The 13,598-nt window shown below is 35.1% G+C and overlaps 1 protein-coding gene across 3 annotated transcripts in view; it reads left to right on the forward strand.

Annotated features, from left to right (window-relative positions):
- LOC147400451 (rho GTPase-activating protein 7-like) overlaps positions 1 to 13,598 on the forward strand; it is a 65,437-nt gene that overhangs the window by 48,309 nt on the left and 3,530 nt on the right. For all 3 annotated transcript variants that reach the window (XM_086446143.1, XM_086446145.1, XM_086446144.1), the window contains exons 13-17: positions 1,118 to 1,339; positions 4,555 to 4,905; positions 8,890 to 8,939; positions 11,488 to 11,548; positions 11,643 to 11,726. In XM_086446143.1, coding sequence (XP_086302269.1) covers positions 1,118 to 1,339; positions 4,555 to 4,905; positions 8,890 to 8,939; positions 11,488 to 11,548; positions 11,643 to 11,726 — 768 coding nt within the window. The remainder of the gene's footprint in view (positions 1 to 1,117; positions 1,340 to 4,554; positions 4,906 to 8,889; positions 8,940 to 11,487; positions 11,549 to 11,642; positions 11,727 to 13,598) is intronic.

Below are 13,598 nucleotides of genomic sequence, written 5' to 3' on the forward strand. Positions count from 1 at the left end.
TTTCAATTGAACAAGAAGTGATTTGTCTTAGGGGTCCTAACTAATACAGTGTCAATGTTAAGTTTGATAATGCCAATGGCAAACTCTATGTTTATCTAAATTAGTTTTTAATTCTAACCCTAACCATCTTTCTAAGATGATAATTGGTGGTGACGAATCTTTGGAATGGTACCTCTCCCCTCCATCCAGTGAGCAACGTTTATCGAATCACCAACTTCAAACTAAAGGTGCCTAGAAATTATCCTCTAATACTTTTGAGGCCTTGATGGAGAGATTTACTCTGGACTTCACTTGAATATTCTATACTGACTGGGCTCATAGATTCTGAAAATACTCTCACAATCTTGACCCAATCATTTCAGAATTCACATATTTTAGTCAGATATGGATTACTCGGAAGTACTTCCATGAAAGTTAAACTTTCACCATCCCATCCAGTTTTCTCCAGGAAGGTAACGTTAATTAATAATTTTATTGGCTAGTATGTTCTTCCAATTGCAGAGGATAGTGGGCATAGAAACGTCTCGAAATTCCCATGAACCTCTATGTATCAAGTTGTTTTTATCATCTCTCTCGATTGGGAGGTGTTGGGCTTCTTTCTCTCTCTCTCTCTCTCTTTTAATATATATATATATATATATATATATATATATATATATATATATATATATATATATATATATATATATATATATATATATATATAAATGGGCATTCAAAACATAATTGGGAAAGTTCTCTTGTTTTATTATGTCGATGAAGTAAGACTCTGACGGTGCTTTACTATGCCTTCTCTTGAGGTACTTGGAAAGTGTGCAATAGAATGTTTTTCAAGATTGTATTCATTTGGGATTGGGAGTTCGCAACTTTATTTGGATACTATTGGTTGAGGGTTCCAATAGCTTAAAATGTTGTTGTCGAGGCAGATGATTTTGTCCATGGGGGTCTGTCATTCATGAGGCGATACAGATTCTTGCCCCATAGCCAAATTCTTGTATAGTTTTTAAGGAATGGTCTTGCATTAATGTGATGAATTCCTTGGTAATATTACAAAAAAGTCCTTGTGTTTACTTTTCTTTGGGTGTTGCTTAGCTATTGTGCCGTGTCTCTGTTTCAGGATGATAACCTACATAGATGCTCTCTTTCGGCTGATTCTCGGATGGAAAACAGTGGGAGTGAGGTCTCAAGTGATGACGAGAATATGGATGCGAAGGATGATGGATACCACGATGCAGAAAATGAAGTTGATGCTGAAATAGATGATGACCCTGAGCGTGTACTCAGTGGAAAATTGAGTGAAAGCAGTGGTTATGCAGGCAGTGATCTTTATGACTATAAGGTTTTGCTTCTTTTGCACTATCAGAACTTGTACCATATCTTTTCTCTTTGTTGCATGCTTGCACATTTTAATTTCTCATCTTTAATTTTCTGTTCTAATAACACTTCTAATACCAAAGAATGAGATCTTTATATGCTGGTTGGATGGAATGAAATCCACTTATCTGTTTTTATAGATTCTGTACTACTTTATGGTACTAAAATGCGGGCTCTTGCTACATTCTAGTTTCTCTTTTTTCTTATTGCTCAATGTCTCAGAATGTTTCTCGTTAGCAGTCTTAAAGTACTAACATTAAAATTGTGTACATAATATAAAAAATGTTCTCGTTTACTGATGCAAAATCTAGAATTTGTTGTACGTTGTTTGTAGTTCTTTCATTTCAAGGACTGTTGGGTCTTTTTTGTGATTATACGGAGAACCATATATCAAGAATCCACTATCACTCTTGTAGCAGGCTACCACAATGAACACGCTACCAGTGAGCTTTTTGCCGTGTAGTTCCGTTTTGTTTGGGTGTTGCTTAGCTTTAAGATACCTCAAATAATTAAAATAATTTATCAAAAACTCTATGAATGTAACATCGTAAAATGAGACTTTTTGTCTAATATAATTGAGGAATGAGTCTTCTATTGCATTCCTGATCCATGCTAATGATGCAAGCGTTTTTTTTGATAGATAAAGATAAATTTATTGAAAAAGAGAACGAGGGGATTGAGATGATCAACCCAAGAAACAAAGAGAAGCAACAAGAAAAAATAAAACAAGGAAGAAAAAGCAAACAACACGCAAATGACGAGAAACTCTCATGCCAACGAACAAACACTATCCCATCTCACAATAAAATCTTCAAAGAAAACCCCCTTAAATTCCTTATGGAGTTTGCTCCAAGAGTACAAGAGCTCCAAAATAGACATAACTAGACCTTCCGTTGAAAAACCTTTCCCCTCAAAGATGCATCGATTACGTTCTGTCCAAATACCCCAACAAATAGCAAAAGGAGTCAAGAACTAAAGAATCTGTTTCGAAGCCGAGAATGAAGCTCCCCACGTCAACCACGATTCCAATGCCGACTTGACTGAGCAAGGAAAGCAGCCCACTACCCCAAATAAAGACAAAAATAATGATGCAAGCGTTGAGACTACATATCAGGTTCCTGCCCTTTGCCTGTAAATATTAACATTGTGATGGCTCTTGCTTAAGGAAAAATTTATTCTACTGGTGGAAGCAACATTTATCCTATTGGACATGGTTTAAAATATTAAATTTGTGGTATTCTTTGGTAAATTAAAAAACCGAGACAAATTGAACCGACAGCCCTGATAATTGATAGGTGGCCGGCAAATTGAACCGACAGCATATTACAAATCCCAAATAATCAAAAAAAGATTCCCTGGTATTGACGTTGCCGAAGAGTTTTGCCAAAGAGTAGTTAATAATATGATTTTTAGTGAAATGACATTAACTTCTGTAGTACATTTAGTATAAATATGCATTGTCATATATGTATTGTACTGTTATCCAAATAGGGGGATGGTTTTGTTTTCAGATTCTAGTGTTGTTGGAAAGAAAAAAAAGAAAATTCCTATTCCCTCATCTCTGAAATCATCTTTTTAAAATGATTAGGGTTCTGAAAGAGAGATGAGATTCTTTTTCCACACAAAATCCTAGTCGAAGTTAACTTATTTAGGGAAAATTCGACTGTGATTATAACTTACTATGTAGGGATTGATGTGTTTTTGTAAGGGAACTTATATTATAAACCTGAACTTGCATCATGTGCTTCTATGTCATTACCATGTTTCAAAATTTTGTCCCATTTCGGAATGTTGAAAAACATTCCTTTTTCGACATAGACCAGAATGAAATGTTGAATGTTTCGGGAATGTTTTGGATTGTCTTGAACTGTTTCGGTTGAGACCATCTCGGTTTTCCTTCTGATTAAAACGTGGCCTTGAGACAAGATTTTAAACCTTGGTTGTAATGATAATGAACTCTTGTGTGGATTTCGTATGGGGAGAGTTGGAATGGTTGAGAGAGTGAGGAGGTAAAAATGTCGTATGGGTGTAGTATGTGGAAAGGGATAATGAGAGTTGGCCAAATTTCAAGAAGTAGGTGAGGTTTAAAGTGGGTAAGGGCGACTAGGTCGGATTGGTAGTGTGGTGACTCAACTCTTTGTTACCGCTTTCCTCGTCTCTGCAATCTCTCTTTAAAAAAGGTTTTGCCTTGTGCTGTGTTCTTGAACTTTGAGGGAATCGAGCTAGGGTGAGATTTGGGTTTCAGGAAAGATTTCAATGATTGGGAACTGCAAGATCTTCAAGACCTGATGACTCAGCTGGACTAGGCTCATTGGGCAAACATGGAAGATGATGGGAGGGAGTGGACTATTAGTAAAGGTCTTAACTTTACTGTTAGCTCCTTTGCCCCTCGGGGTTGTCCATTTCCACCCCTCATTTGAATTTTCATTTACGCTCATCTGGTGGGTTTGAAGGCTCCCTTTAAAGTGCATTTTTTCACTTGGTTGGCAACCGTTAATAAGTTATCTACCATTGATCACCTAATAAAACACAGTTTTGTAACTCCAAACTTTTGCCTTCTTTTTAATTCAAATGGTGAGTCAGTTAACTACATTCTGATTCATTGCAATTTTTCACATTCCATTTGGTTCTACTTCTTTGGACTTTTTAAAATCTTCTGGGTGAACCCAAATTCAGTGTTTTCTTTATTACGAAGTTGGGATTGCTTGTTTTCGGGTAGAAAAAATATTCTTTGAAGGTTTCTTCCTTATGCTATGACCTAGGGCTTATGGTTGGAAAGGAATGGGAGGATCTTCAAAGGGGTGGATTCCCCTTTCTGGGATGTTGTGCTTAATGTTTTGGGCCTGCTATTTTTTGGGTGCAAGTTGTGCCCTGAATTTAAAGGGGTATTTTAGAGGTTTACGTCTTTAGATGGAGTCCCTTGTGCTAGTTAGGTGATTTATTTTGTTTGTCATCTTGACTGACTGTTGTATTTTCTCTCTATTTCTTTAATAAAATTTATACTTTTCAAAAAAGAAAAATGAACTGTTGTGCTCTTGGATGATATAAGTATGTAATTCAGGTTTGCAGTTCTCATGTTCATGGTTCAAGAGAAACTACTCTGATTTGTAGTCTTTGCTAGTTTATCTCCACTTAATGGTTGTTTTCTTCATTTTGTGCATTCATTTTTTGAACTTACAGGCATTTGGACTCGATGATTCGGATGGCGAATCCCCTAGAGAAAATAAAAGTTCAATAACAAACCCGACACCACTTATAGATTCCCATCAATCAGTTAAAGATACCAATCTTCAATTTAGTGGTCATGGTATCTTGCAGAAAGGAAATGAGAATTCAATTCCTGAGATGGAAACTCCAAATATTTTACCTGAGAGTGGGTCCCACCGATCAATGGGAGAGATTTTGTCTTCAATGGATCCGGGATTGACTTTACCTGTGCCAGGACCTGAAATATGTGCAGAAAAGCCTACCAGTAAATTAAGTGGGTCCAACTTCAATGCCAAGCGCTCAACCTTTTGGGGAAGAAACACAGTGAGTTGTCCCTTTTTTTTTTTTTTTTTTCATAATTTTGTTAATTTTAACTTGATGTCAATATGGTTTCATGTATCATTATGTGAGTTGCCCTTGAGAAGCATGATATATCAAGTATGCCCTACTTTTAGACTTGTTTTTCAAGATACTCCTTGCATAAGGTTTGGGCTTTTTTTTTCCTGTTTTTTTTTTTTCCTTCAGCATATGCTAACAATATCCTTCTTAGAGACCAGAAATTTCTTCTTTACAACCGCTTTCTCTTCCATTCTTACTGTTGATGTAGCCAAAATATGTCAGTAATAAACCTCACAATACCTTATTTTATTCCCTTAATATTATTATGCGACAGGCTGGTATTTGCTTTCCACATTCCAGTTAGTTGCCCCTTCAGTCAATAATTGTTCATCTTGATGGAATATTTATTCAAAATCTCTCTTTAATGTTTTCTGATTCTTCTTTTCTCATTTAGGAAGATGATTCCGTCATTTTGGAAAGCGTATGTTGTCACTTGTGAGGAACAGTATCATTATTGACAATATGTTGTGTGTAAAAGGAGTGGTGAGAGTGTTAATCATCTTTTCATTCACTGTCATAGGGGAATTAACATTTGGTTTTATTTCTTCTCTATGTTGTAAATTCATTGGCTCCTTGGATTCTCTTTCAGTAATGGTCTGACAGATGGATTAGTTGTGTATAGGTAAGATTCTTTGGAGATTATTGCTGTTCGTTGTGTCTTTAAGCTTCCTAAAGAAAGAAATACTAGAACCTTTGAGGGGGAGGAGAAGCTTCACGACATTATTGTGGCACTTAAAGGGTGTTTTTGGGGCCTAAAAACTGAGGAGTTTAAGGGGACTTTTTTATTTTTTGAAAGACTGTTTTACTGATGGGATCACTCCCCCCATAAGTGGTTTTCTTACATAAAGAAAAAAGTGGGGGTCGAGCTTACCAACCCAGAATACAAAAACAGAAAGGAAACCCACATCCTAACAAGGTACCCACTACTTCAAAGTTCGCTTGTCAACAAACTCAACTCAACTACCACACATACATATGACAAATCCTGACCCATCTAACAAGGAAATTGTTGAAAAAGATTCCCTTGAATTCAACAACTATGTACTCCCCCACCCTCCAAAAAAAAGAAAAGAAAAACAAGGCCGGGATTGATAAAACAATACCATGGATGGGGAGCTCCTTAAAAAACGTGATTGTTTCTCTCCTTCCAAAGACCCCCGCAAGTTGCAAATGGTAACAAGCCCCACAAAATGCATTTCGACTTAGAAAACGAGCTACCCAAGCCAACTAGGACTCAAAAAGAACTCGCACTAAAGATGAAAAGAAATGAAACCACCATAAAGGGTACTCTTGACCCTCAGATTCTGGAAGCAATAAGGGCTTTTTCCAATAATTGGATAGGGGTTGATAAAATTATTTAACTTGAATATAGCATCAAACAAGTTTACTACAGTGCGTCTTAATGTATCAGTGAGGAAAAGTCATTTTTTTGTTACTATATAGAAAAGCGCACAATATGAAGCTATATTGTATGCGTACATTTGAAAAACAAACAAATAGAGCAGTAATAAGGTATGATTCCGGGTTTGGTAACTTGATGCTTTTAATGTTGAAAAAATGAAAATAGAAAGCGAAAGCTATAGGAAATAAATAGATTTCCTTAGAAGGAAAACTATCATTCCCGGTGCAAGGGGATTAAGGACTATTTGATAGTTCGGATGTTATAGTTGGGGAAATCTTGATTATGACTCTCTGAGTACACCACAGACTAGACAATTGGGTCCTTACGCATTTACTGACTTATGAAACCACTTAACAGTGATCCAATAACCAAGTACCACTGAGAATACTTAATCAGAAAAATATTGCGATACAATGCTGTAATTAACCGTTTAGGTTTGTCAATGAAATAAAGTTTATATATTTATCGAGTACCCAGGCTTATGGTTTTTGTCCTTACCAATACAAATCTTTTTTTTTTTTTTGATAGATAAAGCGAAAAAGGAAAAGTACAAAAGAAAGGGAAGGTCGAGATGACCAACCCACGAAAATAAAAAATAAATAAGAAACAAGCGAGTTTCAACTCTGAAATATTACAAATACTATCCCAACAAAAAAACGTAATCTTCAAAGAACACCTTTTTGAACTCTTTATAGATCTTGTTAAGAAAAAAAGAGAATCCCTAGAGCCGAGAAAACTAATTCTTGGGTTGTTTGAGACCTCCCTTCACACATCTAGCATTTCTTTCTTTCCTAATACTCCCCAAAATCGAAAAAGGTTAAACTTCAAATCAACCTTTTCATATTACGAAAGCTCATCCCCAAATGTAGCCACTCACTAAAGATTTCTCTTACCAATACAAATCTTGATCAATTGCCGCATATAGTCATCATATCCAAGTGTTAGAATTTCTTTTCCCCAAAATTGAAGAACAACAGCTGGTACATTTGTTTGTATAGAAGGGTATTCTTATCATTTTTTTCCCTCAGAATTCATGATAGTTTCGTACATGTTTCAAGGCCTAGACTTGCATTAAGAGGGCTAAAAACAATAACTGATTGTGTAGGGGGGCATTCTTGCCGTCTTTCCAGAAGTCAGGATGGTTCCCAAACACATATTTAGTCCACAACACTTCTTTTTTTTTTTTTTTTTGTTGAAAAGTATAATATTTAGTCCACAACATTTCTCTAGTTCCTTCTAAGAGCACTTCAATTCCAGCTCTTTTTCGAAGAGCTTTTGATTTCGCCATCCACACTGGGACTTACTCTTCTTCCGTAGGGTACATAGTTTCCAATTAAATAATATCTGTTCCTATATTTACGGTTTCTATGTAATGAAGCTCGCTAGCTGAAAAAACCTCAGAATGAGGGAATAGAAAGATAGTAAATGCTTAAACACTTCCATGAATGGATTCATCAATTTAATGTTAAATATGCAGAAAATCATCAAAATTTGAAGGGGAAGTAACACGGAAGCTGAATTAAAGAACTACGTATTTTTCTTGGATAATAGCATCAAACATTGTGTTTAATAAGATCTTCAACTTCTTTTCTTTATGTAGAATAATTTTAAAGAGCTCTTAAATTATTTGTTTTCAGGTTTTAACAGCTTAAATGAACAAAATAGCTGTTTTCCAGATATACAATGGGATTTAAACTTCCTCTATGTAATTATAACCTTCACGACGAGATTATATATATATATATATTGTGCTGTTTCTCGTTCTTGTACATGTCACTGGTTACCAAGCATGAATAGAAGGAAGAGGAAGTACATGGAAGCAATTCAGGGGGACAATTTCTGGTTCTTCTCATGCTTATTCCTTGAGGAACATGAGAGGAAAACTGGAACATGAATACTCCATTTTTTAAGTCAAATCTTCTCAGTGGCTCATATCCAATGGATCACTCTTTTAAGTGGGTCCAATGATCAAATACTTGAGGATCGTGTCATATATTTGCTATTATCAAGTTGAATATTTTCCCTATCGTAAATTATCATCATTCCTTTTTGGTTTTTTTTTTTTTGCCTGAATCAGTGATACTGGTAAAAGAAAACTTCATTTACAAAGAATTAATCAAATCTGCCTAGAAAAAAATAAAAAATAATCAAGCCCTATTGGCATAATTTGAATGTTGGGTTATAACTAATCCTTTTCTGATTTTCCAAACATTTAAGGAGCTTGATTTTTTGCTGGTTGTTTTAGTTTCCACATGGATTTTTTTCCTTTTCAACTATATATGGCTTTGACCCTGTCCCTTATTTCTGCTGTTAAGTTGATTATTTACTGTCTTAGGTACTTTGCTAAAATAATTTCTTTCCAGTCTTTTGTTTCATGAATATAACCAGTTATACTTGTTTCCTTGGGGAAAAAAAGAATACTAAATGTTCCTTCGCATCTTTGTTATCATTTATGCATTGGAAACAGAATGTTCATTTTTATTGATACCGTTTCTATTTTCTTACAGGCCCGAAAGAATCCATCAGTGGAGTCAGTTGATTCTTCTGGAGAAGAAGAGTAAGTTCTCTCCGCTGAGAGTTTTCACTTTACATTCTTATTTCCTATGGCATGCAGCTTTTAATAACTTCATAATTCCTGCCTTTGGCTTAGAAGATGTGTCTACTTCCACCAGTAAGAGAAACCATTAGGAAGCTCTTTCTAGGGAGGTTTGTAAGTTGTATGCTATATAAATTTCTCTGCATAGGACTTGAAGGTTTGGGTATTTTCATGTGTCCTAGTCATGGACGCTTGTTGGTGATGGAAGTAGATATGAAGCTCTAGGAAACTGTATTGGGGACAAACTACAGGTTTGTGATGCATCTGGACAACTAAAAATACATTAGCAGAATATTAATAACATGTAAATAATGCCAATGAATGAGGAGGAGTTATCCTAAATATCCATTATGATATGTTATACTTTTTTGGCATTCATGATCCATACCAAATACTGAATCAATATGGTGTGGATATGGACATTTGGCATTTACACTTGAAACAAAGTGTCGAAGCACTGGCTTACAAATTGCCATGAAACACTATAAGTCTATGCTATGAAGAAGAGGCCTTTAAAATCTTTGAAGACTTTGCACCAAAAGAAGATGAGCAAATGATAAAAATAATAACTTTTTTGCATTGATTACTTTTTTCCTACGAAAATATGTAAGTTCCTCTCCTTTCAAATGCCCCAACACATGTCTCGGAGTTAATAGCCCAAAGGATCCTTTTTTTTTTTGTGTGGCATTGGAGAAAGAAAAATCAAGCCTATGCCAACCCTAAAAAAGGAAAGGATAAGGTTAAAGGCAAAATGAAACATCAATAGGGAAAAGAAATAAGTCCAAATGCCACAAGCTAACGAACAATGTAGAAGGAGATGGTCAATTGATTCTCCATCATATAAATTGGGTTAAACAAATGCTAGAAAAGGTGACTATCCATTGCAATGACTAGTTAAAATAGTCAACCAAGTAAAGAGAGAGATTTTTGGAGGTACATTAGTACCTGAAACAACTATATCAGGGAACTGTAGGATAGGATCAATAGAGAGAGCGATAGAAGGAACTGACAAAAAAAATCCCCATCACAGCTACCATCCCATATCCAACAGTCATCGGCATTTGGGGAATATTGATATAAGTGATATAAATGAAAACAGCTTGGACACTGCATCTACCTCCATGTCATTGAAAGCTTTTCTGAAATTTATTTCCCTTGCTACTTCCAATCCCGACCGTCTTATAAAATTCACCACTAACATCATATTATCAGATTTGTGAGTATTTTAGTGTTAGTTAGAGTAGTTGTAGGAAAAAAGGAAATGGAGAGACGTTCTCCTTCTCTTTCTCTCATGTGTATTAGTCACTTAAGAGAGGAACTAATTACAAAAGAACCATTAGAAGACTCAAAATGCCCAGACCACAAAGAGTACATCTACATTCCCCCTCAAGTTGTGCATAGATATTTTGTTTGCTGTTGTTTAAAGCCAGTTGGGTCTTTCCAAATGCCTGTATGTCCCTTTTTAAGAGCTGGAATTCAACCATGTTCTCTGGTAGGAAAAGAATTGCTTGGGGTTTGCTCCCTTTTGCAATGTGCTGGGGTACTTGGTTGGAAAGAAACAGGAGAATCTTTTAGGGGGTTGAAAGGCCTCACCATGAGATGGTTTTGGTGTAAGGTGGATGTGGCTTTCAAAGGGGTCTTTTTTGAGGATTTTGTTTCTAAATGGGACGCTTTGTGTTCCCTGTAAGGTCCTTTTTTTTTTTTTTTCTGTTTGTATTTTATTTTTGTTCCTGTTGTTGGTCATCTCGACTGCCTCTTTTCTTATTATCTTAATATATTCCGTTTACCTATAAAATAAATAAATAAATAAATAAAATATATATATATATATATATATATATATATATGAGTGAAGATGTGAGACCTTCTCATTGTACTCTGAGAAAATCTGAGCGTGTATATAACAGGAGCTCAATGTAATTCTTATTAATTGATTGTCTTACTTTGTTGACATGGATATACATTTTAAGTGTTGAATAAGCTCAACTTGAACCCACGACCTCAAAGTTGCTTTGCAATGTGTCAAACCAACTGAGCTATGGGTCTAAGCCCAATAATTAGATATATGTATATATAAGGTGTTTGGAGAATTGTTATTTTTAAAAGTATGACAATGGAATTCTCAGACCATTTTCAAATTAAAAATTAAATTTTACGCTGCATAAAATTCCTTATTCTGGGTCAACCTCCTCGATGCTTGGGACATTAGCACATCATAGATAACTACCTCACAATTTAAAAAGGAATCCTCCACTGTAATGCCTTAGAATTCTTTAGTGATAGACGACACATGTTAATTAGAAGTATCATGATTTTGATCATCAAGATCAATTGGTGACATTTATGCTTGACCTACATTATATGCTATTTGAGCACTTTTGTGTGAAGATATGTACTTGGGAGTTGAAGAAGATTTGTCTTACTTGAGTGTTTTGTATCTTACATACTCTGAATTGGTTTCATGGATTTCCATTTTTCCCTAGTAATTAACCCAATGTCATGTACATAGGCTTGCTATTCAGAGGCTTGAGATTACTAAAAATGACCTGCGCAATAGGATCGCCAAAGAGGTAACACTGAACTTTTTTTATTGAATTCGTGTCCATGTCGGATTACTAAAGTTGGTGCTGTTTCTAAACATTAATTGTCTGGTTTCTATATCAGGCGAAAGGAAATGCAATTTTGCAAGCAAGTTTGGAGAGAAGAAAGCAAGCTTTGCATGAGAGGCGATTAGCTCTTGAACAAGACGTATTCAATTCTTTTCCCTCAATAAACACAAATTCTTTAATTTTGGTGGTAATGTTCACAGGTTAAAAAAATAAAAAATAAAACTCCTATTATAAGGACACTGACACGTCTCTGTCCAGCTTGGATTCGTGATGAACATAACGTCTTTGAGAAGTCAAAATTGTTGACACATCCATAAAATTTTAATAATATAATTTTTTAGCTGTGTAACTTGGAATTTTTCCTAAAACAAATCAAGGAAATAAATACATTTTTTTGAAAAGGTAAAAAGTAGTTAGCAAGGTGAAGTTGGGCTCAAGAGGGTTTGAACCTAGGACGTGTTAACAACTCTCCAATGTCTTAGTGTCTTACCAATTTAGCTAAGTTGGCACTTCTGGGAAGAAATACTTCAGAAATAAAGAATCATCACAAAACAAGCTATAGTTCCAGATGACCAGCAACCACTGTAGTCACATAAAACAAGTCTATCATTTTAAATTGTCTAGCATTAAAGATAAAAAATCTGTCTCTTGACATAAAACCAGTCCATCAGACGTCTTTTATCATTTATTCAATTAATGCCATTGAGTATCGGTTCTCTTAAACATGCCAAGTGACCAACTCAAGGATATATCAGTAAGTTCAACCTCCTTGTTTCAAAATTGAACCAATCTGATAACTTTAAAGTTCAAACAGAGAAATTTTTATTAAAAAAGATGCTAGAAATGATCCCCATATCTATGGAATGTTTGTGTAAACAATTCCAGTTGATTTAATGTGCCTATTCCTTACCACTTTGGAGTTCCTTGTTAGAGGGCCTATTAACTTATTTTTAAGTTTTTAAGGACCCTTAATCCTTAAAAAAAATGAAGAAGAAGAATAAAAATGGACCACAGTTGTTCATGAGACAAGACAAAAGGATTTTTGTCTATTGAAACATGCAATATGATAGATTTTTTAACTTTTTTTTTTAATTGGATAATCTGATTGTCTGTGGGTGGATTACTCCCAACTTTTTCCTTCTTTATATGAGATACGGGGAGTCCGTGGATCATATTTTACTGCATTGTTCTTTTTCCCGTGGTATTTGGGCTTCATTTCTTCACCGGTTTCAAATGCATTGGGTTCTTCCTAATACCTTCTTGATGATGCTAGAGGAGTGGTCTTATAATATCTTCTCCCATAGAAAAAGACTTTTGTGGGCCATTCTTCCTTGGGCATTGCTTGGGGGCTTGGAAAGAGAGGAATAACATTGTGTTCTATGGTAAGGAGGGTAATGATCATACCGTGTTTATGGGAGTTCTTGGGTTATTGTTTATTTGGGTGAAGCTTCATAAGGAGTTCTTCGGTGTTTCTTTTGATGACTTTATGTTTAGATGGGACTGGCTTTGCAATTTGTAACTAGTGGTTATTGCATTTTTCTTCTTTTGTCTGTTCGGTTTCTTGTTTGGGGGCCTCCTCAGCTTCCTTTGTAATCTCTTTTTGGTATTTATAAAATTTTATTCTTACAAAATAAATAAATAGTAAAAGCTGATTTGCCTGTTAAGTTCAAGATTTAGGTTCCATGTGAAGGTTCCTCTCGGTGGGGTGGTTAAGTCTCTGTGTACTGGCCTTCTCATTAATCATTTCAGAAAAAGGGGAAAAAATGGAAGAAGACTTAGTTCCATGTTTTTTACATGAATCATAAGGTTTAACCAAAAAGAGAACGTAGAACTTTTTTCGAAAAGGATTCAAATGTTGTAAGTTTAAGGTTTCATTTTGAATTGTAAGATCTTATGTAAATTGTTGGATTTTAGAAAAACTTCTGATTTTGTCTTTTCATTCATCTAATCAACGTCCTTTCTTCAGCTATGCTTATTCTTTGCTTTGTTTTTTCTTGATTGCCCAAAATTT

This window comes from Akebia trifoliata, chromosome 6 (genome assembly GCF_017979445.1).
Source record: "Akebia trifoliata isolate Shusen 1 chromosome 6, ASM1797944v1, whole genome shotgun sequence".
Taxonomy (NCBI): domain Eukaryota; kingdom Viridiplantae; phylum Streptophyta; class Magnoliopsida; order Ranunculales; family Lardizabalaceae; genus Akebia; species Akebia trifoliata.